This window comes from Phalacrocorax aristotelis, chromosome 11, assembly GCF_949628215.1.
Source record: "Phalacrocorax aristotelis chromosome 11, bGulAri2.1, whole genome shotgun sequence".
Classification (NCBI taxonomy): Eukaryota; Metazoa; Chordata; class Aves; order Suliformes; family Phalacrocoracidae; genus Phalacrocorax; species Phalacrocorax aristotelis.
This window is the reverse complement of record NC_134286.1, coordinates 19613541-19641428: the sequence shown is the minus strand read 5'-3', so window position 1 is coordinate 19641428 and position 27888 is coordinate 19613541. Positions and strand designations below refer to the sequence as shown.

General features: G+C 36.3%; 1 protein-coding gene across 2 annotated transcripts in view; it reads left to right on the top strand.

The window, feature by feature from the left end:
* The window catches only part of SMARCA1 (SNF2 related chromatin remodeling ATPase 1), a 37639-nt gene extending 10153 nt beyond the window's left edge, over positions 1 to 27486 (top strand). For both annotated transcript variants that reach the window (XM_075107185.1, XM_075107186.1), the window contains 18 exons: positions 2091 to 2246; positions 2495 to 2626; positions 3406 to 3474; positions 4239 to 4348; positions 5034 to 5260; positions 5815 to 5936; positions 6338 to 6490; positions 7941 to 8073; positions 9036 to 9184; positions 9807 to 9926; positions 11149 to 11259; positions 11457 to 11570; positions 13969 to 14091; positions 15676 to 15808; positions 16784 to 16902; positions 17105 to 17317; positions 22518 to 22628; positions 23304 to 27486. In XM_075107185.1, the coding sequence (XP_074963286.1) occupies positions 2091 to 2246; positions 2495 to 2626; positions 3406 to 3474; positions 4239 to 4348; positions 5034 to 5260; positions 5815 to 5936; positions 6338 to 6490; positions 7941 to 8073; positions 9036 to 9184; positions 9807 to 9926; positions 11149 to 11259; positions 11457 to 11570; positions 13969 to 14091; positions 15676 to 15808; positions 16784 to 16902; positions 17105 to 17317; positions 22518 to 22628; positions 23304 to 23375 (2367 nt within the window). In that variant the 3' untranslated portion in view covers positions 23376 to 27486. The remainder of the gene's footprint in view (positions 1 to 2090; positions 2247 to 2494; positions 2627 to 3405; positions 3475 to 4238; positions 4349 to 5033; positions 5261 to 5814; positions 5937 to 6337; positions 6491 to 7940; positions 8074 to 9035; positions 9185 to 9806; positions 9927 to 11148; positions 11260 to 11456; positions 11571 to 13968; positions 14092 to 15675; positions 15809 to 16783; positions 16903 to 17104; positions 17318 to 22517; positions 22629 to 23303) is intronic.
* The last annotated feature ends 402 nt before the right edge of the window (positions 27487 to 27888 follow it).

Below are 27888 nucleotides of genomic sequence, written 5' to 3'. Positions count from 1 at the left end.
ATAGGTGAAATAATAGACTGGATCAAAGTACCGTTGTCTGACTTGCCTCTTTCTCTGTTTTCTTCCTCTTTGATTTTTGCACCTTTTTTTTTTCCTCTCTTCTGTGCTTGCATTATCACAGTGTTTATTCATTTTCCTTTATTGCTCTCACTTGTTACCTCTTTCTTCACCTTTTTTATGTGACTTCTTCCACTCTTTACTTGTGTCTTGTGTCCATGCATTGCCTTGTAACTAGGATTCTGTTGTAGAGTTTTTCATCTTTCTTAGTGAAGGTCTTAAAACAGATATAGGATGGTTTTCTAACTTGAAGGTGTTCAGTGAGCTGGATGTTCCTGTGAATTCTGTGGCTCCTCATATGGATTGCATGGCTGCCTGTTACTGCTTGAGGGTAGAAAGGCTGTACAGCGGGATCTGGACTGGGTGGATCGATGGGCTGAGACCAGCTGTATGAGGTTCAACAAGGCCAAGTGCCAGGTCCTGCACTTGGGTCACACCAACCCCAGGCAACGCTCCAGGTCTGAGGCAGAGGGGCTGGGAAGTGCCTGGCGGAGAAGGAACTGGGGGTGCTGGCTGACAGCCGGCTGGGCATGAGCCAGCAGTGCCCGGGTGGCCAAGGAGGCCACCAGCCCCCGGGCTTGTGTCAGCACTGGTGTGGCCAGCAGGAGCCAGGCAGGGATGGGGCCCCTGTGCTCGGCACTGGGGAGGCCCCACCTCGAATGCTGGGCTCAGGTTTGGGCCCCTCACCACAAGGAGGACATCGAGGTGCTGGAGCGTGTCCAGAGAAGGGCAACGGAGCTGGGGAAGGGTCTGAGAACAAGACTTATGAGGAGCAGCTGAGGGAGCTGGGGTTGTGTTCACAAGTAACAAGAGATAGGACAAGAGGAAATGACCTCAAGTTGCACCAGGTGAGGTTTAGATTGGATATTAGCAAAAATGTCTTAATGAAAAGTGTTGTCAAGTGTTGGAACAGGCTGCCCAGGGAAGTGGTTGAGTCACTGTCCCTGGAGGTATTAAAAAGACACGTAGATGTGGTGCTTAGGGACATGGTTTAGTGGTGGACTTGACAGTGTTAGGTTTATGGTTGGACTTGATGGTCTCAAAGGTCTTTCCAACCTAAATGGTTCTATGATTCTGTGAGAGGAACTGCTGGTTCTGCCAGTGATTTGGAAAGATCCTTCCAGTGCAGTAGCCTTGGATTTGACTGTACTGCTCTTTGCAGACTTATTTTAATTTGAAGCCTGATAATGTTTGTAGCACAGTGCGTTTATTACTAATTCCAGGGGATGAAATTAAGATTGTATTGAAGGTGGAAGCATGCACCTTCACTTCATACTTTCTTTGCTTTCAGAGTCTTACGTTTGTATTGTCATAACTTCTCATTTCCTCATTTTCTAATTAATCTCTCTATTCTGTGGTGGCTAAAGCACTTCTGAGCTTACATTTGCATTTGTAAGTCAGTGCATAGTATCGTACAGAACACTCCTTTATTAGGTAGCTCTTCAAGGCTATGGTCTTTGAACAGTTCTGTCAGTCCTAGTAGCTGGGGTGATCAGTGTACCCTACTAAGTTAGTTCTTGGAGACCTGCATGTGTTGCTTTTCCATAGGGTGATATTCATTCATATGAAAGGATTTGTATGCCTAGATATGTATCCCTTACAAAATAGAGATGGGACGGAGCAGGGAGTTCTTCAGGAAAGAGAGCAGATGGGAATGGGCTCTGAGAGCTGTTTCGAAACACTTTATTGTGGATTTTGTCTTTGGACTAGTTAGTTCAGAGGTTTTTTTTCCATATTGGTAGTATGTACTGGATCTAAATTGTGGAAAAATTATGCTGAAGAGTAAATATTTACTTTTGAATAGGAGAAAATTTGTGTTTTGTGTAACCCCAGCTGACGATCTGTCTGTGCCTAAAGTACAAAGGATTGAAGGCTTTTGTGCAGTAACTTTAAGTTACTGAAAAGGTGTTTCAGAGTCGTCTTTTGTGTGCTAGCTTAGCGCATCAGTAATGTTGGCGGAGATAGGTTTCACTGAATTCCATATAAATTGTTCATATTTATAAATGCTTATTAATTTAATTGTTCTGCTTTAGGCTGCTTTTATCCGTGATGTTATGATGCCAGGTGAATGGGATGTTTGTGTTACATCATATGAAATGGTAATTAAAGAGAAATCAGTCTTCAAAAAATTTAACTGGAGGTACCTGGTAATTGATGAAGCCCACAGAATAAAGAATGAGAAGTCTAAGGTAAATTCAGAATTATTTCATACTTTGAAGATAATTTGACAGAAAAGATTTCATCTGATTTTAGCAGATTTTAAGTGTTAGGTGTGGTGTTTTTTTAAAATATAAGCTGTAAGCTATCGGGCGGTAAATGCGAATTTCATAGGTAGCTCACTTAAATTTAGTTGATGTTGTTTCAGGTTTCAGAAACTGATGAAAATTTATTATGCTTAGATGTACATGATGATGATAACTTTTAATTTTATTTCTAGCTGTCAGAGATTGTACGTGAGTTCAAGACGACAAATCGATTGCTGCTTACAGGAACTCCTTTACAGAATAACCTCCATGAGCTGTGGGCATTACTCAATTTTCTTTTACCTGATGTCTTCAATTCTGCAGATGTAAGTATTTGAGATTTGGAAGTACAGTCTTACTCTTGTTGTTTAGATTCCCAGGCTGCTTTCTGCAGGAGAAAAGAATGACAAGCCTGGTAAGAGACACATGATGTGAAAGACCTGGATGCGGTAGAAGCTCTGTGGCTTACCTAACTGTAGGTTGCTTTTTTTTGCTCTACCTAGTTAAACCAGTGCATTCTGGTAGTGCAGAAAAGGCCTCAGGCCAGTAACAGCAAATTTAATACTTTAAATAGTTCAATAATTAGGCAAAATGGAAAAGAATTTGGGAAAGCATTGCAGAATGAAGAATGTGAAGCATCCAAACAGACGTAAGCCCTTTTTTCATTTAGGATTTGAGTTATCTTTCTTCTCTTTTACTGTTAATGTTTCCTTGCACTTGTATGTCTTGCTTCCATTGTCCTTGCTCTGTTGTCCATCTTATTTACTGAAGGATTCTGCTTTCTTTTTCTTTTATTACGTTCTTGCCCCATCGTTACACAAGCACTAAGGGAAAGAACTTGGACACTGCAGTGATGAGTGTGGAAAACCATTGTAAATCAAGCAGAGTATTAGTATTTTGTCTGTGGTGTTACTTAGTTGACTTGAATGTTACAACGTGCTGGGGAGCTGGCACAGAGCTGCAGACTGATTTTTCTTTCACTCATAGAAGTAATTTGTCTCAAGACTTACACCACTCTCAGCTGGAGTGAAAGGGAGTCAACATGTGTCTGTTGAAACTACAGATGATAAACTGTTCATACCAATTGTGCTGTTTCTCACCACAGGATTTTGACTCATGGTTTGACACTAAAAATTGTCTTGGTGATCAGAAACTTGTAGAAAGACTTCATGCTGTAAGTAATTAAAGCTGTAATCATGTCTCATCGTTAGCATACACAGTGTAAAAAAGGAAGACAGATTATTTCCCCCTTCACCTGAAAGTTGAGAAGATGTACATGAAGGTATTGAGTTACAGAAATGCCCAGCAAAATTTTCATTAAATAAATATTGGAACTTACTATTATAGACATTGCTTTTGTAACATTTCTGTTTGAAGCAGACAAAATCTCTACATAAAATGTGAAAATGAAGAATTTGGAGATCTTTTTGAAACCATTTATTATCGTGAATAGTATACTGATACACATGTCATGCTAGTCTGAATAAAGGCATGCTTTACCTTTGTTTTACTGTGCATGAGATAAAAGACATTGTTCATCATACAATAACAAAACAAATCAGAAGGAAGTAAAGCATACATTGCTTATCTTTGAAATGTTGGTGTATTTTGTATATGCTGCTAGTGGACATGAAACAGGTTATGTTAAAAGGTAATAAATAGATTTTATAAGTTTATGGGTTTGGCCCGTGCTTAGGATAACAACTGGGATGAATATGCCGGTCTTTATATAGTGTTACATATTTATGTTTGAACGTAGCCTATTAATGGAAAACTTCATTTTGCAGACTTTAGCAGAATTTTTCTGAAGGCAACACCATGACAGCAATAGATATTGATCAGTTCTGAATAAATATTAGATAATTGATTCTGTTAATTTTGTATTTGAGGCAATCAATTTTAAAAATTTATTTGTGGAAAACCTCTTCATTTTTGTAGGTTTTGAAGCCATTTTTATTACGTCGCATAAAAGCTGAAGTAGAAAAGAGTTTGCCTCCAAAGAAGGAAGTAAAAATTTATCTTGGGCTCAGCAAAATGCAGAGGGAATGGTGAGTTATTTACATCAAAGTAAGATTCTTTTCTGATAAAGAACACTACTGTTCTTCACACTGATTTTTGTTTTTGTTTCTTGTAGATGCATGTTAAGACAGTCAGATGGAGCAGCTTATTTATAGTTGTCTTTGGGGCTTTTTTTAAAGATGCACAAGTAACAAAGAGCTCAGGAAGGGTAATGAAAAGGATTGGGAGGAAGAAAGCAGAAACTTCTTTTCCTTCCTTTAATTTTATTTGCAAGAACTTATGCCTTCTAAGCTTCCTCCTTTGATGCAAGTATGTATGCACCAGTAAAAGTGTGAGCTGAAATTAAAATAAAACCTTGAGGAGCCACATACCCAGAAGAGATGTGAGAAAAGGAGCCAGGTCAGTGTAGCAGCTTCAGTCAAGTAAATGATGTCTTCAGTCCAATTCGTAGTCCTAAAATGGAAGTGTAAGGTAACCCAGTAAATGAGAGATCGTTCTCACAGACAATTTGCCTTTCATGTTTAGGTATGGTTTTATTAATCCTTATTATCATGTCAGTCAGATATTCTTGCCAAGTTTCATAATAATATATCTCCTTATATAAACAAACTTCCACATCCAGAAATAAGTAATAAGGATATTGCAGAGTTTCATTCACATTTTAAATATCAAATAAATACTGAGAGTTGTTCACAATTGCCTGTAAAACTTCAGGTATACAAGGATCCTGATGAAAGATATTGATATCCTGAATTCAGCTGGGAAAATGGATAAGATGCGTCTACTGAATATTCTGATGCAGCTGCGGAAATGCTGTAACCATCCTTACCTGTTTGATGGTGCTGAGCCGGGACCACCTTATACCACTGACACGCATCTCATCACTAACAGTGGTAAAATGTTAGTTTTGGATAAACTGCTAGCAAAACTCAGAGAGCAAGGTGAGCACCGTTTATGAACAGTGATCTGAATGCTCGTTGTAAGTAAAACGATCTTTCAAAAATTGCATAGATACGTTCTTGTTTTTCCTCCGGTGAATGCACTTTCAGCGAGGTTTTTGTTGAAAATATTTCTCTGTATATCTTAACACATGGAGGGAAGGAAGGCTTAACAGGAATGATGAAGGCTAGTAATATGGAGAAGCAGAAGGAAAGGAAGAGCAGAGCCTCCCTTCTGCTGTCTTTAAGCAGATTTCTGATGAGAGGATTAGTTTGTCTGTGCACATCAGTCATCAACTCCTTATCTTAACGCGGTTTTAAGTGTTCAGTTTCTTCAGCTGTGCATTTATTCTGTATAAATTATCAAATAACCTGTCTGAGGAGAAGGTAAATCAATACCAGAAAAGTAACATCATAGAAAGACTGATTTGAGGAGGTTAGGCATAGTACAGAATTATTTCACATGAATTCTTACTCATTCTGGGTAGTAGGCTCTGTGATAAGATCAATGTGAAAACATAAAACCAATGACAAAACCTTCTGTGTTGCTCTGTCAGGTTCCAGAGTTCTACTTTTTAGTCAGATGACTCGCTTACTGGATATTTTGGAAGACTATTGCATGTGGCGTGGATATGAGTACTGCCGACTTGATGGACAGACACCGCATGAAGAAAGAGAGGTTAGAAAGTTGTATATAACAAGATATTTCTTTGGTTTACATATTAGATAATTAAGAAGTTATTATTTACATATATATGTACACAAACACATATGTAGCTACATTGCTGTTTAAAGCAAAGCAAAAATGCTACAGTTTAAAAAGGCTGCTAAGGGTATATGTTTTTCCTAACCAAAGTCCACAGTAAAGGAGGTTTCATTTGTTCCTCAGCTAAATTAAGAATGTAATATTTTGTGGACTCAGAATGGATTTTTCCACCTATGCAAACCTACAGTTTTCTTACTTCTGTAAAAGATTGGTTTTGGTATGAAAATTCTGTAAATTTCAAAGATATTTCATTGAAAAGCCACCAACGTACTGGAAGCTTGCTTGAAAACTCTAATAACACTTTTTTCTTTCAGGAAGCAATAGACACATTTAATGCTCCCAACAGCAGTAAATTCATTTTCATGCTGAGTACCAGAGCTGGAGGTCTTGGAATTAATTTGGCAACTGCTGATGTGGTTATTCTCTATGATTCGGATTGGAACCCTCAAGTAGATCTGCAAGCCATGGTGAGTCAACTCCCTCATATACATTTGTTTGTTAAAGTTGTCATTGTACTATTCTGTGTAAGCGTTTCCAGAACTTGCATTCTTGTTAATTTAGTTTTTGTATTTAATACCAAGAAACTGAGGAATTGAATAAAAAGGGCACAAACAGAATTGTGGGAGAAACTGTAGATTTTTCTCTGTAAATATCTGTCTTAATTATTTTCATAATTGAATGAGATTTCTGCTGTCAAAATACTGTATCAGTATTGTTTATCCATAGAATTATTCTTCATTTTGTCTTTCCAGAAGACAACAATAAACAAATAAGAGGGCTGTTTCCAAAATAATAGCAAAGAAAAAAAAGCTCGCAGCTTTATATTCCTCCCTTTTGGGAAGCTTATGCTTTTGCAACCTACCTTGTTTCTGCAGAAGTGTAAAACCATTTTATGGTGATGCCAGCGGGGAAAAAAACCCCTTGTCTTTGGATTAAACGTACTAAAATGTTCTCTTTCTGAGTGCTGAATATATTAAAAAAAAAGTCAAGTCTGTAGTTTGTTTCATGTGGAATAAAAATTGCATGATCCTCTTGCATGGTTGGGGGTGTTTCTTTAGTTTTGGTTTTGGGGTTTTTGTGGGTTTTTTTATGCTTTTATTCACAGTAAATATTTGATGCATTTAACTCATCCTTTTGATATGCATGCTGACTACCAGTAGTAGACTGACTTCCTGGAAACTGATGAGTGTAATTTGTGAGCTTTAGTCGGATTTTCAGGACGAAATTAATATCATGCAGGAGAGGAAAAGATTTAACGACTCATGTTTAAAGGACAGTTAGAAAATCCTGGTATCAACAGCCTGAAGGCTAGTTGTTTAACTTTTTTATTTAAGAGGACAAAATAATATTTTTATTCATGTTTTCCAGAGAGAATAAACACAAGTTTTGTTACAAGTTAGTATTGTATGTTAGTCCTAGTACCTCATTTGCTGTGTGTTGTACCTGTACTGTGAGCTGCATACTGAAGCTTTAATGTAGCTAGCCTGGGACAACTACAGTATTGAAGCTGTGGCTGCTTGGACTTTGCCCGTGAATTAATATGCTCAAGCCAGGGATGTCACAGTTTCAATACCTATGTCAAGTGAGCAAATTAGTTTGACAGCAGTGCAGATGTCTGCATGTATATACTGTTGTATCGCCACTTCCCAATTGCAGTCTAGACAGACATTTGGTTATCCTCATTTACAATGAGGTAGATGCATTTATTACTGTAGGACGACCCAGAAGTAAAACATGTAGTAACCAACTATAAGTAAATATTACTGTACTGGTTTTACATTTTTGTATGCTCTTGAATAAGCATGGAACCAAGAAATATATGCTAGTTTCAGTCTGCTGCTTCTGCTATATAGCAAGCTAACTGTCTATTGCTTGTGAGTTTTTGTTGCTGAACACTGATTGATTTATGTTTGTTAGGATCGTGCGCATCGTATTGGTCAAAAGAAACCAGTACGGGTGTTCCGACTAATCACTGATAATACTGTTGAAGAGAGGATTGTAGAAAGAGCTGAAATAAAACTGAGACTGGACTCTATAGTTATACAACAAGGTATCAACTGCTATATATGTTTGTCTGCAACAGAATTGTTCAGTCCCTTCAAGTATGGGTTAAATAACTGTACAGATGTACAGGAAGCAGGCCTTGTGTATAATAGCAGTATGCTAAATCAACCTAAGAAACTATAATGTATAAGTTATTAACTTGTTGACTTGTTAACTTGTGAAAAAACGTTGTTTTCCGACATGATGTGGGCGTAGACTTACCCTAGGACTCTCAATGCGGAAGGCAAACTACAGCTGCATAGATGTTACTTGGTTTTTGTGATATGTTAAAAAGGAAGAAAAGATATGTTCCATGACAGATAAAAATAATTATATAGATGTGCTTCTTACCACATATGTATTTATTGAACATTGCAACTGCTTTGTGTGTCATTGTTTAGAAGCTCTTGGAAGAATAATTTGTAAAAAAAATAAGGTTCTCAAGCTAAGTTTTGAAGGTTGGTTGTATTTCCAAAATGGTGGGCTACTGAAAGGATGATGGTCAAAATTTTGATGGTCTGTGAAGAGATGAGATAGGATAAGTGAAGTTTTGGGACAGAAATTAGAATTTTGCGAAAAATATTTAGAGATTTAGGTTGAAATCAGTGAAGTGAGTGTTAAAAATCTTAAGTACTTATTACAGAATACTTTGTCATTTTTCATCTTGAAATAGGATTTTGATCTTAAAAGTTCAGCTAACTTCGTAAGAATAAGGTCTTAAACATAAAATCTGGATTATCTGAATGTGAAACATTCAGTGTTATGGCTTGTTCCAAAGCTGTTGTTATTTTTATTTTCCCTGAAGGTCCTGATTTCTGTTTATTTTCAGCTCAAGTGAAATGTGATTGTTTTCTGTGTCCTTCTTTCGTTTTTCTTTTCTTGTTCTGCCAGTGAACTAAAAAAATCCACTGATTGCATGGTCCTACTAGTTTTGTATTGTAACTTTCAACGTGTTTCTTCTAATTTTAGGAAGGCTCATAGACCAACAGTCTAACAAACTGGCAAAGGATGAAATGCTGCAGATGATCCGGCATGGAGCCACGCATGTTTTTGCTTCCAAAGATAGTGAGCTGACAGAGGAAGACATAACCACTATTTTAGAAAGAGGTGAAAAGAAGGTTAGAGAACAGTTTTGTACAGATTTTGAAATGTGTCAAACATTAAATATATAGGCACAAAATATATGTTAAATCTGATTATGTAAATCTATTTTTATGCCCAACTATTACTTTATTATTCATAAATATTTTAAAGCGATGAAAGTTTTGAAGGAGTTGAATTAGTGAGTTATAATTATTTTCAAAGTTGAGTCTGTGTGTATCATATCTTCAGCACTGTTAATTTTGTGGGGTTCTAGAGAGATGTAAATTTTATGCCAATAATTCTAGTAGATGCAAAACCTTTATCGAACTTTATTAGGGAATAGGGAGCTCTGTGGAAAATGAACTACTATTTCAGCTTCAAAGAATTGTGCATAAATTTAATATAAATTTAAAAGTTAAATCATACAGTTGTAGGGCTGCATCCCAGCGTAATACATTTAGTTTAATGGCAAGTCTTGGAGTCAGATTGTTCAGTACTGAAAAGCACTATGGGTGTCTCTCCTTACAAGAAAAATGTAAGTGCAAGTTTGAAGCAGAAAAAGACATTAAGAATGTTTTAATAATGATGACAGCTGTTTTTTTTTCAGAAAAGGTAAAACAGCTTGAGTGAGCCTAAAGTGTCTTCCTGTATTTTTAGACAGCTGAAATGAATGAACGATTGCAGAAAATGGGGGAGAGCTCCTTACGAAATTTCACGATGGACACAGAGATGAGCTTATACAACTTTGAAGGTGAAGATTATAGAGAAAAACAAAAGGTAATTTTTCTTAAAGTGTTCAAGACCTTAGTTTAGAGGTGCAAGCAAAAAGGCAATACTAGAAATGTTATGGCTATAAAGGTAGTTCTAGAGAAGTAAGAAGCTACTGAAAAATTCACTTAGCTCTGCAGAAGCATCAATACTCTGAATTTTCATTAAATTAGCTTTCAGCCCCATTGTTTTTCTTGATGGTAAGATCTGATAAAACTGCTTAGATTTTATCATTTCTGCAGCAAAAATACTATGTTGCATCCTACTATACTGCTGCAGCCGGTGGTATTTTACTGCGACATAACTGAGAGGAGAAAACAGGTCTGATAATGATTTTATACGTGGAACTCAGACTTATTTTTTGCAGTGAAGGTTTTAGTCACAAGCATTAATGTGAACTGTTTGTGCAACAATTTACCTAATTATAGAAGGATCATCCAAACAGAGACATATTACTCAGTGTCCCACAGCATTACCTAAGCATCTCTGTGTTTTGTACGGGACATATAGTCAAGATAACCTAAAGTCTTATCTGGAACCAGATATGTGAGCTCTTTATTTGTTAACTACAGAATGCCCTTCAAACCCAGGTTTCTAATCAATTTTGAAGCAACATTTAGAAAAATAAAATATTTAATGAGAACAGAGTGTTGGGGGTGTGCATATACATAGGATTCTTTTTTCATGTTGATAATTTCATTACAAAAGCCAGCTAAATACAGCATAGTCTTGAAATATGCTGTGTTGAGTTTAATTCAAGTAATAGACTTAAAATTAATTCGCTGCTAATGAGTTGTTTTTTTTTTGCCAATGTTGTAGCCTCTGTAGAGGTTATTCATTGTGGTATTTAGAGGAGAAGCAATTCATTCGTATCACAAGATATTATAGAATTCAGAGCCCAAGTCCCCAGTCCTTCCATTGTGTTTTGGTAGATGGAATCATAACCTTACTCAGGTGTCTGACATAAGTAGAATACTGTAAAGGGATCTATCCGTGCCGCTGCGCTGCCTTAATTGTGTATTATCTTTTGTGTGTTTAAATATGGGTTATAATCAGCTATAATTTCTAGCTTAGTTTTGAGCTCTGTTGTACTATCCATATTGTTGAGCACAACCGTTAGATTTGCCGTACAAAACTATGCTCCTGTTCTGCAGCGCCACATTAGTAATTTTTGTGACCTTAGGAAAGCGTACAGTTACTTTAATATCTTTTTATTCTATTCTGCATGTAGCTGAGCATGATGGAATGGATAGAGCCTCCAAAACGAGAACGTAAAGCTAATTACGCAGTTGACGCCTATTTCAGAGAAGCCCTACGTGTTAGCGAACCGAAAGTCCCAAAGGTAAGAGCTGGCAAGTTTTTTATTTTGTTCTCTTGCTCTTCTCCTCTCCCATGTTGCATCTCCTGCTCTCACCCTGTACCAGTAATAAAATGAATCCATTGGCAAAGTGGTAGGTTGCCCCTGCTGCTGAGTTATGGCAGTCTTACTGCACAGAAATCAAGCTTATATAATTTTAATATACCTGTGTATTTTTGAAGGCTCCACGACCTCCAAAACAGCCAAATATTCAGGACTTCCAGTTTTTCCCACCACGGTTATTTGAACTTCTGGAAAAAGAAATTCTGTATTATCGTAAGACTATAGGATATAAGGTAATGCTTTTTATCCTCTTCAAACTAGTGAAATGTATTTGTATTCTTCTCTGCAGATTTACTGCAACCTTGACAATAGCTAAATGAAGTAAATGAGGCTGCAACTAAAAAATATGCATTCTGGTCTTTTTTTTTTTTTTGCAAAGTGCTTCTCATTATGAAGGAAATGGCTTAAAACCTCTCTTCCCCTGTTTCTGTTCCACTGCGGAACAGAAAAAGTAATCTGTAATTCCTTCCTTCATTAAAAATTTCACATCTCTGTAGCTTTGTGCTTTGTGGTGGGGTTCCTAACAGTAAAATAGAGTGGGGAAAAGACAGTTCTGGTGCTTCGTGTACTTCTCAAAACCAAAAATGCGATATATGGTCTAAGGTGAGAAAATAATTTTTGGCTAACATAAGATCACGTTCCAGCATATGATTTTTTTCATTACAGCTTTTGTATATTTTGTGAGTAAGTAACTTAAGGTAATATTAAAGTTGACTTTGTGTTGATATGAAGGTAAGTAAAGTGGCGTCCATTTTCCTTGCATTTTGCTGTGATACAAAATGTTTAAAAGTGTGGAGAAGTCTGAATGTATTACTACTACAAAAAGAAAAGCAGACAACAGGCTCCTTTTTTTTATTCCTCCTACTATGCCTTAGCTGAATTTCCCCCTTTTCCTGCTGACATTACTGGACAAGCAGTGAACATGGATTCTGTTTTGATGTTAATTTTCATTACTTGTGCCAGTATTGGCTGAGTAAATCAAGTGGATCCCCTACTTCCAGACATGTAGCTTTAAAAAGCTCCATGTTTCATGGCAGGTTGCAGCAAGAAGAAATCACATATAAAATGTGTTGGAGAACATAAACTTGTCATACAAAGCAACAGAAAGGAAATTGGTGTGGCAAAAGAGTACAACTAATATTAGCAAAATATATTTTTAAGAAAAAGCAGATGGTGTTTTAGAATCTGGTTTGAAGCTAAAAGAATTTTTTGTGGATGGCAGGATAGAATTAAGATAAGAATTAAAGGAAGTATAATTAGCTTAGGAAAAGAAATTATTCAATTAATGGTCCAACAAATAAGGATGAGAGAATTGCTAATGTTGACAGTATGCCTGCAAAAAGAGAGGTGCTTCTGTTCTGTTACTGAAATATGTCAGACTGGATAGGCCGAACATGAATACTTGTTATCTTAAAAACTTAGTATGGCTGTTTACTGGTAGTGAAGGTGATAAAAATGACAAAGTTTGTTCTGCTTTGGAATGGAAGTATAACTTCCATCTGAAGAGAGTTTATTATTAAAACTGAAGACTGCCATAAACAAGATCAGAAGGTGTCAAATAGGTAGAGACTGAGCTTTATGTACCAGTCTGAACTTAAACCACCAAAGCCAAGAAAATTTACTAAAAACAGCTCTTAACTTCCTTTGCCTTTTGCTGCAGAGATATGCAAGGTCTACAGAATCTTTACTGGATGCTGGTGTCTGACTTGGTTGCTGTTTTGTGGTATGGAATTGCACTACACAGTTTAAAGGTCACAAATACTAAATTGGTGTCAGTGTGGACATAAAACGTTGCTAGGCCTTATTTACATAGTATTGTCTGTCTGGTCCTTACTTTGGCGGAGTGCAGAGCTTTATAGTAAGCCTGGTATTTCACTGCAGTTATAAAACATAAACAGTTGCATGTAAGAAAGCAGATCCTTAGCGCCATTGAAATCAGTGAACTGTGACAGCCCACGCTAGGTGAGGCTCTGCCTCTCACAATATCCCTGAGTCATTGTGCGTAGAAGCGGTGGGTGCAGGGCGTAACAAAATTACAGCGTACATTTGACAAAATCTAGTTGGGAGCTTTAAGCAATAAGATTCAAATCTAGGTAAAACACATTTTGCTAACTGTTTTACAGGTCAGTGCTTTAATAGTTGCAAAAATGTATTTTACCATTTACGTGTATTCTACAGTGTTTTTTCACTGAAGTTTCTTAAAGAAAAAGTGAATAGGAGTCTTGTTACTTATAGGTGAAGATAAACTTCACATTAAAAGCTTGTGAGACAAGAAGGCACAAGCATAGATGAATGACAATATTTGATACATCACCTTGTCTTGGAGGATATTTTCGATTTTGCGACAGTTTTTGTAGATGCTAATGAAAATATTCTGGTAGCTATTTTAATATTTTTATTGTGCTTCGGTTTCTTCAGGGTAGCCAAGGTGTGGAGTGATGGGGTTTGTTGTTGTTTGGGTTTGGTTTTTTTTTTTGTTCTGTGACAACAAATGCTTAGTGGGTGTGGACTGTTATCAGTCCTGTGAGATCCAACATGCACTTGTAAATTGTAACCCAAGGTTGATGGAAAAGTGTACTGTCCTTTTAATAACATCGCTGCACTACTCTTTACTGATACCCCTGATTTTAGGTCCCCAGGAATCCTGACCTCCCAAATGCAGCTCAGGCACAAAAAGAGGAACAAAAGAAGATAGATGAGTCTATGCCTCTGAACGCTGAGGAAACTGAAGAGAAAGAAAAGCTTCTAACACAGGTAAAATAAAAACAGGTGAAGTACTTCATCATATTTTTTTTTTACTGGTATGGAATGTAAATACTACTACTAAATATGCACAGGAAAGCTACGCTGATGCTATAGAAAGAAGAAAGCACGCAATATGTAATGATTTTGCTTGGTTTTTCTTTGAGGGCACCTTTCCTGTTCTTGAACAAGTTTGTCTTAGTCACCTACTATTTCCGTGAATGTCTGCAACATTTCTGAGGCAAGGACGTGTATAGTAGATGCACTACCCAGCAATACATGCAGAAATGCAATCAGTGGGTTTCTTGTATATGCATCTACTTTCCATGGGGGTTTTTGTATCAAAAAGGTTTGAATCAGAGAGGATAAGCCTCTATCAAGATATATGGTATTTATGCGGATGTATGAGACATGTCACATCCATTAATTTTGTCCTACTTGGGTTGTTAGGCATGTTCCTTTTATACTGGGACTGAATCCCTGTCACTGGCTAGCTTCTCGACTTTTGGACTGTTACCCTGCTGAGTAGGCTTATTAAAAACTAGTTGTTAAGGAGAAAGTTGTATCTCAAAAAGTAACGGGATTTTTTGCTTCAGAAAATTTTCTGTAAAAGAATTGGGAGTAGTGTACCTTGAGAAGGAATTTGCAAGGTCACAATTTGACCATTAATTTCACCTGTTGATAGCAGAGGAAATTTTTAAGCTGGTGCTGATATGCATGTCAGTACTTCTGTTAATGATTAGAAAGAAGTATTTGTATTGTGTATGTTAGACTTCTTGTAAAAATGCTAGCTAATTGTGGAGTGAGGTTATTCAGCTGGAGAACTGACAAGAGATCCTTGTAAATGCACTTCTGTGATGAAAGAAACTCAGTGCACTACAAATTGCTGTGCAGACATGTGATTTTCCTGTTTGTTTTTCTCCTTTCCCGGTCTTTAAATTGTAATGTCTCATTCTTGGCTGATGTTTTTGTGCATTGCTTCTCGCTTAACTGTTGTTCAGTTTTGGATTCATTTCTTCGGTACATAACAAATTTTCTGTTTGACAGTGCTGTAGAGTTTCCATTTGATTGCATCTTTTTGGACTAGAGATGGTTTCTTGACATATTTATGCTTTCATCCAACTGTTTGTCTGCTTCAGGGTTTGTAAATCTCCGAAGTAGGAGCTCTTGCTTTAGGTACTTGCGCTACTCTAAGACCTTGTAATGACACTTGCATTGGTGCACCCTGTACTCCCAAGACATTTGTTGCTTGTATTTGCTGAAGGGTGACTTAAATAAAATTACAGTAACCTGTCAATGAGCTTGTTTCTTTGGAGAAATACCACATAAAAAGTTTCAAAAGAAAGAAGAGTAAAAAGCTCTCGCTAATGGATGTGGAGTCATGCACAAAAATAACTCTTTAGACTTCTAATGATTCAGTAATAAACCCTGGATAATACAAATTTATGGAAATCCTGAAAGACCATTAACCACTGTAATTATGTGACGTTGCAGAGGCATTGTCCATTGGAGTAAATGATACATACATACGGCAAAATTTTGCAAAACGTTTCCCTTCTACCTAGTAATGCCTTCTTGATCTCTTGCCGCTTACAGGGTTTTACAAACTGGAATAAAAGAGATTTTAACCAGTTTATTAAAGCTAATGAGAAATATGGTCGTGATGATATAGACAATATTGCCCGTGAGGTGGAGGGAAAGTCACCTGAGGAGGTCATTGAGTATTCAGGTTCGTGATATTTTGAAATCTATTTCTTAATTACATGGTATCACCATTATTTTTGTTGCATGTTCTTCTAAAATTACAAGATGTAGAATTTGGATGTGCATAAGATTAATTTTTTTTAAAAAAAGTCCATGATGGTTCTTCTCAGAAGACTTAATTCTGTTAAAAAGGTTGAATTTGCAGAATATAAATATGCCTTCAACTGCCTTTATCCCTCCTTAGCCAAAATTTAGAATTTGAAATAGTTTACATTGACACCATGGTCTTATGGAACCATGAAGTTGCCTTATAGTGACAACATCATTCTTATGCTGTGAGTATATATGCAATTTTAGCTAATACCCTGTATCTTTGTGTTTTCTATTTACATAACCCTTTTAATTTGCACAGAGTTCTTCCTCTTTCATCCTTGGATTTAATTTTACTAAAAACCTTCATAAAATTTAACATTGCGGTGTTCTTCCTGTAGCTTAGAAAGGAAGATCTCCACAAGAGTTCCCTTCAAAGTATTGAATTTATTTTGGGTTGGCTGAAGGATGTCACTGGAGAAGTGACAAATTATTAGCTTTTATAACAGATAGATTAAGTAGTTGCTGACCTTGGAGATAACCAGTGAAAACTGAAATATGAATGTTTCACTGCTGGACTAGCAGCCCTAACCTGTTTCACTGTTGTTAGGAAAAGCCATCCTTCGAAGTAATTTTTTTGCAGAGTTTTACGTGACTAATTATGTTGAACGTAAACTTTGTTACAGTTGTTACTAAAACTTTACTTATAGTTAACTTTTAGAGACACTGAGTAACGGGTCTGTGCAAGTTCATTTCTTGGCTAGCATAGCAAAAGGGAGACTATTAGGAAATCTTAAGATTTAATGGAATCACAAACTGCATTACTTTTTTTGCTGGAGTGCCTCAACTGAGTAAGGTAGTAAGAGCAGAGGAGAAGATTTTATTTTAAAATTATGTTTTGCATTTCTAGCTGTTTTCTGGGAACGTTGTAATGAACTACAGGACATTGAGAGGATTATGGCTCAAATTGAACGAGGAGAGGCAAGAATTCAACGGAGGATCAGTATCAAGAAAGCCCTCGATGCCAAAGTAATTATTGCAGGTTTTTCTGTTTTCTGCAGCTGACTTCTTCCAAATTCCTTCAGAAAAGGAATAGTTGGGGATGGAAGTTTTACCTTTTATATAGCATATATAGTATACCATACATGTATAAGTAACCTACACTAATGTGTAATAAATCCTTGATGTAATATTGTGTGCTTAATAGTCCTTATTTTTGTTTTGCATTCAGATTGCAAGGTATAAAGCACCTTTTCATCAGTTGCGTATTCAGTATGGAACAAACAAAGGGAAAAATTACACAGAAGAGGAAGACAGATTTTTGATATGCATGTTACACAAGATGGGCTTTGACAAAGAAAATGTGTACGAGGAACTAAGGCAGTGTGTGCGCAATGCTCCTCAGTTCAGATTTGACTGGTTTATCAAATCTAGAACTGCAATGGTAGGTATCAGTTACATGGACTAAGTCGTTATACGAAGTGCCTTGTTCCTTTTCTTTAAGCATCATCGATATTTGCATTTGTGCCAGAATATTGAAGTCTAGGAAACAAGTGCTGAAAGAATAACTTCGGGGTTTGTTCTCATTTCTAGTTTATAATAAAATGACCTTTTCCCTTAGTACAGCAAACAGAATGTAGCTGAAACAAACAGATCAGAAAACCTGCCAAGCTGAAGTCCCATGTCACCCAAAGGGATTAATGCAGAGGTAGACTATCCTTACAAATATCCTTGTTACCTTTATTGCAAACTAAAAGTTTTACCAAACAACGTCTCTTAAAATACGACTTGCTTTTGAGAATTATTGGATAATATTAAAGGCTGAAAACATCTGAATTACATACTGGGAGAAAAGAACAGCTTTTCTAATATAGGTACTTTAATTTCTAAAAGCATGAGGAAATTTAGTGATTCACGTAAGAATTAATCATTGAAACAATTGTTTTAAAATACACTTTGTAGTTGTGAAAAAGGATTAGCACGTGCAAGTGCTCAAATATTTTTAGTTGTACTTTTCTAAAGATTTTGTTCATACTTAAAGAATATAAAACAAGTTTGATGGCAAGTAGACTTGTGCTCTGAATTTTAATTTTAGCTGTTTTTTTTTCCTTTGTCCGAAGAGCAGAGCCATTCTTTTTTAATTTAGTCATTAAGTGGGAAGTGATAATACTAACAGAAGCTTTGCTGGTTGCAAATAATGAGCTATGTAGGTACCAACCTCAAAATATGGGACTCTCTTAATGATAAAGAGTCGTTAGCTCTGCCCTGGAACTTTTGCTCCAATCTTGCCTGATTCAGTTCCTTTTTCTTATGAGTAAAATTTGTAAGTCTGTGCACCTTATGTACGAAACACACACGTGCATTTTCATGTGAATGTGTTTATATGGGAAAAATGTACTTACAAATTATTTTTATAATACTGGAAATAACTTCATCTTACTCGCTTGTGATGAGCGAGAGCTGAAGTGTGATACAAAAGAGTGGAGGACGTTGTCCCTTACACAGCTGTCATAGATTCTCCCTATTGCCTTGTAAGCAAATTTCTAAATAAATGCTGTGCTGCAGTCATGTAACTTACATCTCATTTTGTATACAAACTTGGATCTTTTTTTAGTAGTTTAGTTCAGCAATTGCAGAACCACTGTGCCTTATTGTTTACTGTCTTTATTTCCTGGCCTTAGGATTTGTTTATAAAATGTTCTTTCAGAGTTCTGGGTGTTGTACTACGAATAAATAAAACATTTAAAATGTGTATTTGAACAGGTGGGAATACTTGCTTTTCCTAGTGCTACTTATAATTATGCAATAAAATTTCTACCTGATATTTCAGCAATTAAAGCGTTTGTGATAGTGCAGCAGTTAGCCCTTAATTAAAAAGCATTACAACCTTTACTTGCTAAAATGTCTGTGTGAAGAACACTGGATTTTAAAACTATGTCCATAAAGAGGGAAACCTACAATATTTAGTCTATTATGAAGTTTCTTTTGTCTGTGGAGGAATCCATTTAAGTAAATCATAGAAGTGGATACTAAAAATTAAAAATGTAGCTCAACATTTAATATAAGTTGATGTATAGTTAAATCAGGGGTAGAGTTAAATAGTTTAAATCTTCCTGCAGATCCTTGTGTTCAGTATAATTGTCTTTTTAAAGGGGATAGAAATCATTTGCTAAAGTGTAGAAATATGTGCTGTGGTGTCTAATGCTGAACTTGAGGCGCTGAGAATATACACCAAAAGATTCACTATGTTTTCTCTTAAAATTCTATCCATTAATATGAATATTTTTAGTTTTTCTGCTATTACACCATTGAAAAAGAATAGTATGAAAATACAAAGCTGAAGTAGTCTTTCACTGTGCATTTAATTTTCTTAAATGTTTTAAATTGTCACGATATGTATGGTTTAGGAGTTTATAATTGCCAGTCATGGATATATTTAATGTATTCAAATATCCTGACATTTGTGGAAGTATTAATTTCTATGGGTCCATTTTGCACTAGCTTGGTAATTTTTATGAAGACATGTGCTGGAAAGTCACTTGATAAGAATAATGAGCCAAATATAAATACAAATCTTTATAGGTGGTAAACAGTAAGTTCAGTGAAAGTGGATAAAACTTCCTAGAATACTGAAATTCACGTGTGATCTCAAAATTACCCTTTATTACATTCAAACTGGTATGAAACAAGACAGAAAGGGCAGCATCATTCTGAAAAGAATTTACCAGGCTCTTCGAGAAAACTTTGTGTTCTACTAACCACTAGATGTCTCTTGAATTCCATATAAACAGCTAATTTATCTTCCATGTTCTTATTTCTGTTCCTTCTCCCTCTGAAGATTTCTCTTTGGGAAACAAAAATTCTGCTTCATTTATTTATTCCAAAACCAGATGGTTTACCCAAAATGTAAGTTTCAAAGAGATTGAGAGTGCCTAAAATTGTAGGTTTGTGGTTTTTTTTTTTAACTAGGCATGCAGGTTTAAATGTTTAAGTTTAGTTCCTTTATTTCTGTCCATGCAGGAAGAATGCAAAATATCATGGCAGCAGTGAATCATGTGTCTGTTTGCTGAAGTTATAAATTACACATATTCTCTTTTACCTTTCTGCAAACCTTACCCAGGATAAGACAAATGACTCCTTTGTAAATACAGGAATATACAGGCCCACTGACAGAGCTTAGGACTACTATCACTCCCAACTCAGCATCTCTGCCTTCAGTCATGCAGAAGGTGATGGTTCAGTGCTCCCATCTTATTTATTGCAATACTAGTCTTTATATCTATGAAGGGGTAAGCAAAGTACAGCTTATCTCTTTCCATCCTAAAGAGAAAAGTATCAGGGCACACTGAATAAAATCTCATCTCTAAAGGTGCAAGGCATTTTAAACTCTTAAGTGTATTTTTATAGTAATAAAATCAGTCCATACTGAAATTTCAGTAGCTCAGTGCAGGATTTATTATGCAGATTCTTTCTGATGGTAGGTGTAGAAGAAACCTGTGTGCATGTCACATCTTACTGTCAGCTGCTTCTGTGGTTCTCCAGAGAATATTGTTTTTGAGTCCATCCTCTGTCCACAGCGTGGTGTTCTGGGGTAGTAGTCCTTCTGGAAAGTCTTAACCATGAACTTGTACACTTCAATAAATGTATGTATTTATGCAAGCATTTTTCCCCAGGAAAGAGGAATATTTTTCTTAGTGCCTTAAGCAAATGCATCAAGGTTATTTCTTAGTCCTTTCTGATTAATTGGTTGTCTTGAATTTAGCACAAACCAGTTTCTCACATACTAGAAAAGATTGAGCTGATTGTTATTATGGAGCAGCTTGTCATCGGTCTTTACCTACAGCTCCTAAGTCAGTGCAATGTACACAACTCTAAATGATGTAAAATGCTTCTGACATATTGATAATCGTCTTTCTACTTCTGTCTTTTACTTTTGATCATCTCTATATTCAACAATAGTGTGTAGGTTTTGGGACAGAGGCTCTTTGTCCTACGTTTGGGGATGCAGTGTCTGTTGGGAGGGCTTGCACTCAAGTTTTCTCAGACTTGTTGCCTTTTTATCTAAAAACTGTTGTGTGAGTGGAATTTGAGGGTTTTTATTGGTTGAAGCGAGAGTATTTTGGCTCCAGCAGGACTGTCACATTCCATGGCACAACAAGTGTGGTACCCAAATTTATGGTTGAACCCGTACTGCGGGGTGTGGCGTTACCTTTACATGGATGTGGTAGAAATGACTCATTATCATACTTTTTTTTTTTTTTTTTTTTTTGCAAAACTACATGCATGAGACTGGAACATTTTTCAGTAGGGAGTTGTAAAGAAAAATGTCCCAAAGAAATTCCCCCCACCTCCCCTCCGGTAAAAATATCTCATGTGGTGGAAGGATTCTCTGTGTCCGTTCTGAATTACGCAGCTTTCACCCAAGGCCATGGAGCCCCCTTCGTAGACAAATCTGTGGAAACTATAGAACCTAAGGAATGTGGTTAAGCTTGAGAGTATTAAGTCTGAAAGATGAGTCACAGACTTGACTGTTTCAGAATGTTTCAAGAAAGCGTGCAGGATGCACTGTCTTCCATCACCTAACGTAATGGCTGAGGCAACGTACAGGTTACAGATGCTGAGAAAATAAGGACTAATTCCTGGGCAAAAAGGTCACCTGTTTACTTCATTGCAAATAAATAGACCAGTTGTAGGTGAAGATTGATGCTACTACGTAGTTTTAGGATAGCTTGCTGTTCAAAAATTGCTTCATTGAATTTAATACAGATAAGATGCATTTTACCACCTTTTTTCCTCTCAGAAGAAAGCTTCCTGCTTTGAGGTGGAAAGAAAAGCCCATAGAATCACTGTTCTCAATGTGCATAGAACATATCGAATAATTATAGTAAAAACGAGTGCTATTACGTATTGGAGAGATTTTTTTTTTTTTTGAGGTGCGATACAAGAAACTGCCCAAGTCAAATGAGTTCTGTTAACCAGGTCAACTGTTATTAACTGCAATGCAGATACTTTTAGAGTTGCATTGGAAATACTTCTTAAAGTATAGATGACCTTATGGCATTTAATCTTGATCCCTTTCAGATGACTTGGAAGCCTCGATGCTAAAAGCATTTAGGGCCTGCTGCCTTTTGGGTGCTGTTTGACTAAAAATACTACAGTGGGTTCATGATTTAAGACTGGATTGATTTTTGCCAGTTTGGAGCTCCACAAAAAATCTGGTCTGCGTGCCTCAGAAAAGTATTGCTTAAGATAGCTTTGATTCCTTTTCTCTCTACTTTAAAGATACACTTGAAAACCTCTTTTCTTAAAATCTGGCATAGAATGCTGGCAGGCTATAATGTGCTTCATTTAAACAAGATGAAAGATCAGATCAGTCTTTTGGGGTGTCAGTTTGGAAGATACACACAATCCTGAAAACTCCTTGTCAGGAAGTCAAATGTTTCAGTAAATCTCTCCATTTATAACGAAGATTGCAGTAAGGTAAGATGATGAACAATGACTAAACCAATCTTATTAGTACATGAATATTAAACATATTTTGGAAAACTTCAGTATTTTGGAATGCAAGAATTTTGACCATATTTATGCAAATGAGGGAATTTGTATAATTTATTTAGAGTATTTGATGTTTTCTGTTTCCTTAGGAGTTTCAGAGGCGCTGCAATACTCTCATATCATTAATAGAAAAAGAAAATATGGAAATTGAGGAAAAAGAGCGAGCTGAAAAGAAGAAGAGAGGAGCAAAAGTTACAGCAGTATGTTTAGCAGCACTTTACTTCTAGTGGGGTGGAATTCAAATATATTTTGTTAGGCAATGAGAAAGATGATTGTAGCCACTGGTTGTTTTAGTATAAACCATTAGTTGAGAGATTAAACTGAAATACTTGCCTGTTCACAGGTCTCCTAGATTTTACATAGGTGTTCCCAATTCATAGTATTTTGGGGCTTTTTTTTTTTTTAAGAAGTCTTGTTTAAGTAGCAGAGCAAGACTCTTTTTAAGAAAACGTAGCACTGCCCTCTTTCAACCTACAGATTTACACCATATGTTTGCTTTAATCTCAGATTGTTGTTCCTCCCCTACATAATAGTTTCTGGAAGAAGAAATGTTAAGAAGCGCTGCTTTTTTTTCAAAGAGTTGCCATCTTTAGAACAGAATTGCATATAAGTCAAGGTCCCTTCATCCAGTTCATGGTATGTGTGGTACCTCTATCACTGAGACCACGTAATGATTTCAAGAGGAGAAAAAGGGCAGCAGAATTAAGTGTCTAAATCTGGGATTTTTGTTTGCCCTTCCATTGTATCTCACAAAGCTGAATTGAAGTACGTAATACATTAGAGTCACTTATCTTTTTTCTGAATAGTTAGTCAATTTTTTTTTTAATAAAGCCACCATTTTGTTGAATTTATAAAATATTTTTCCCCTTTTTTAGTCACAGAAGAGAAAAGCAGATTTGGCTTCTGAGAACTCTGGAAAAAAGGATGCTAAGAAAGTGAAGTCGTAAACATGAAAACTGAATGCTGAATGTAAAACTGCCACTTTCTTCTCTCCAGCTACAAATATTAATTGCCAACTTCTTTGTATTCATGGTACTCTCCCCCAAATCCCATGGTTTAATTTTGCAAATTTTGTATACTTTACAATGTCTCTCTTTACCTAAAATGTGTAGCTTTATATCTTACGCATTCCAGTATTTTTGTGTACTGTATTTTGTGAGTTTCATGTCTTCAGCAAAGTTCACTCAGTCCTTGTTTTTTTGAAGCTTGTGCTGAGATTTTAGCTTTTATATGTTTTATATGCTGCTGCTTTGAAAGAAAACCTAGATTCTATAGCTGTATTATTGTTGTTTCATATTTTAAATTTATATGGCTGTTGGAAAATAAACTGACTTAATTATTTGAAGAGAAATATACTTCACTTTTGTTTTCCCTACCCTCTCTCCCTTTTTCGCGTAGCTACAGTTAGAGTGAATGTTAAGGTTTGTATAATTGTGCCTTCATCATCGATCAGATTTTTTTTTTTTCAGAGGAGTACTTAGATAGGATCAGGAGCATGACAGAACAAAAAAATCTAATTAGACTGACATCCTTGGTTGCTGTCAGCATTAAATTGACGTTTTTCTCTGAAATGTTCAGAAGGGAAGCCAGCAAATACTTATACATTTGTTTCTTTTCTTCTTTATCACTGGTTTCTGGTGGGCTTCATACATGCTTAAAGACAGGATGAGGTGTTTTTCAGAATGACCTCTAGATGAAAACTTTTCTACGCCTAATAAACTGAAGTAGTCAACTTCTTCAGCTTCTTTTTAAGTAACAAACAAAATAATTCATTTTCTGGTTGGTAGGCTTCTCGGCTCTGCTGCCTTGTGCCAAAAGATCTTTGTTGCTCTAATTATCTCTGCTAACTCTCCGCTTTTACCTTTGATTCACATGTCAGTCAGAAGCAATGGGGATATGTTATGGAGTGCTCCTTTTCAGTGTTTCTATTTTAATGAAGGGATGAAAGTGTTGGATGTATGATTTTTTTGACGTTGCAAGGATGGCCTTTATTAAGCAGGTTCATAGTTTCTGCTCACCTTGGAGTCTCTGCCTTTCCCAGATCAGTAGAACAGTGACTGTGACATCTAATGTTTTACTTTAATCTTCTGTCTCTGATCTGGTGTTTAGTATGGACCTTGCTACAGTGAGACATGCCCTCATAATGTCAAGTCTAGATTAATGCAGTGTGCTTTACATGGTACTTCCCTTGAAGACTACTTGTAAATTTCTTCTCGTGCAGTTTGCTTCCTTCTGTGGTTTGAGGTGTTTTGAGATGAAAAAACCTCTTTAAAATCTTTGTATTTCATGCTTTTTGCATTGGCTACCTTCTGTATTCGTAAAATTCAGGACTTTATAAAAAAAAAGTTCTTGAGTCTTAGGATGGAGTTCTACTCATATTCTCTTGTGTCATTTAAAATATATTGGAATGTCTTTGAAGTTTTCTGGGGTTAATCTCTGTAAGATGAATGAGTAATTTCCAGCCTTTCTTGATAGTCTGTGTTTAAGGTTTGGGGCAAAATGGATGTGATGGCTTGGTTGAGCGTTTTGAAAGATTAATAATTTGATCTTGTATATTGGAATGGAGCTTTTGTTTGGGGACCAAGTTATTAATTATTTCACTGGGCTTTTATTTCGAAGACTTGTAGTGTAAAAAAGGGTGTTCATCTGTTAAGATTCACCTGATGAGTCGAGAGCTACATGTAATGGTGATGGGGCACAACTTTCAGCCAGAAGGTTAGCGATGGGTGTAAGTGCATGCTTTTAAATGAGTATGCAACCCAGATAGGATAGGTCTGCTCAGAAAAGAAGGATGTCTTTTCAAATAATATTTTTGGTGTTGGAATAGTTGACATCCTGCTTTATCCTTGGGAGAAGGACATCCTGTGTAATTATAGCCTGGAAGAAGGCCGTGCAGCTACATACATATATAATCACAAATCCCTGGAGCATTGCTATTAATAGAGAGAGAAAGATGCCTTATTTACATTTTCTTTTCGACTCCCGTCTCACTCAGTAAGTTTATTGCCTGAAATTTTAAAACCAAGTAAAAAGAGGAGGGAAATAAAGGCTGGAAGAGCCAATTGAATTTTTACTGAATTTACACGACTAGTTCTAGTCCTTATTCCTTTGCTCCTGTTTAGCAGTGGGCGAATATTTTAATGTTTTAATTCTTGAAATAACTGTATTCTGGTTTTGTTTGTTGTAGATTAGCTTTGTTTGACTTGCATGTTTTCGTATATCCAGTTTCTCTGTGTTGCAAAGTGTATGGCAAGTCTTAAAATGGTAATATCTCAACTTATTCTTCTTATGCAGATTTCTTGGTTTGAGTTACCACTTGGTTTAATGTTCACTTTTCTTCTCATTCAATGACGTGATATACTAGCTATATAGCAAAAGATCATGCAATTGTTCTTCCAGATATTATCCTGTCCATCAGGCAGCTTCTCTGAAGAATGATAGATGCTCCCAGGAGCTATCTGTTATCTCTTGCAGTCTGTAGTTCCTAGTTAAACTGGACGTGCTGTTGAACAACAGTCCTTGAGAGCACTTGTACACTATATACTAGTTCCTCAGCATATTGAGTCTTCCCATCCATCATGCCCCACAGCGAGAACTAAAGAAAATTGCTAACAGCTGCTGGTCAGGTTTAAAGTAACACGGATCTTTCTTTGCCTTCTTTGTTCTTCTAGTTGCAGATATACATGCAGTATGTGCCTAGCAGTATCTAAATGATATGCTGCTGTGACTCAAAATTAGATGGACTAATTAAAGGAATCTTCCTAGTTTTAACTACTGTTTTCTTAGGTGAGGAATACCGTTTGTAAGACATTTGTAAGCACTGAATGTAATGTGATACGAAACTCCTCAGAAGTCGGACCTTTAGGCAATCTGATAGTTGCAAAAAATTACATGTTATAAAATTTTGAAAATAATTTACTGTTTCCTTTGAGTAGACAACCGAAATTTGATTGTGTTAGCATTAGGCTTGAAAGAAAAAGCAGTCATCTAGCACCTTTCACACATCAGGCAGTGCACGTATCATTCTGGGAGAGGTTGCAAGAGTTGGGTTCTTTTTCTTTTCACATTCATTGCTTTCAAATTACCAGTCCTTTTATTTTTGAGTTATGTTAGTGATGACAATAAAGTCACACAGCTGACTATCTTCATTATATTTAGTTTCAATTTGTTATAAAGGCATAGAGAAGGAATGAAGCTTTCTCCCTGCTGGTAATATTAGACCATCTTTAGATAATGTTTGCACAAGTAGCATTACAATACTAAAATATTAAGTAAGAATTTTTTCTTGTAGATTAGCATTGCTTGGTTGATTTAGTGCTAATGCTGGTTACGGTTTAAAAAAAAAAATCCAGCTTTCACTCTTTGATATCATAAGCAAGGGGTACGGTATATGGAAATAAATCGGAATATTTCTAAATGCGTGATGGAAGCAACTTCCGTTATGCACCTCCTGCAGTTCCTGCTGTTCACTGCTATAATACAGGCGCTCTCTGTGCATGCCTCTTCCCCAGGTTCAGTGGAAGGATTAAGTACTTCGAGTGATCACAAATTGATGCCAAAGCTAAAAAACGTGGGCCTTACAGGTTGAAAAAGCATATGGAATTTTGCAGTCAGCAGCGGTTTATGTGAATGTAAAATGACACGGTTGGTACAGACGTTGGCACTTGTGATGCTGGAAGGGATTCATCACTGACTGTAGTTCTGATCTGGTTAAGATAGCTTGACAGTTGTTACATTTTACTTAAGTTTACCTAGTCCGTGTACTTAGCTTCAAGCATGTATGTAAATGCTTTGGTGGGTCACAGTTACAATGTTTGATATGTTCTTTTTCTGAAAGACTTAAAGTTGAACTTGGTTTGCATATTTTGAAATGTAATGTACTCTTTAATTGCATTTGCATGATATCGATCCTTTTGTAAGAGCCTTAATAGGATAATATTTGCTGCCTCAAAGGTATGTCTACGTTGTGTTGTTGAAAGATAACTCCTGAACTTTTTCAGATTGAGATTTGTTTCTTAAGGTGTACATATATGAAAATAAAAATTAATACGAACCTGATGTTTTCTGGTAATTATGCTTCTGGTACAGATGGGCCGGTGCACTTGGATACTGTTCAAAATATCATTGCTCCTGTACCCCTCATAACCTTCAGGCTATGGTGGCTGAATGTAAGGGGGTGTGTGCGGCTGTTCCACATCTGCTTTCAAACTTTCTAGTTTCCTATAATCTAAAATAAATTACTAGTAGTGCCTGTATTTTTGTGACAGCCTTGCCTGTGTTATCTCTTAGTATGGTATGATAGGATGTATGTTGATCCTGTGTTAAAGCATATTACTTTTTTTCTGTTATTCCATACGTCTGGTGTGTTACTAAAATAAAACACTTTGGAGCTTAAGTGTAGGAGACACAGAATGGTAGGGACCAGGAGTTTTGTCATTGCAACTGTTGATCACTAGTAGA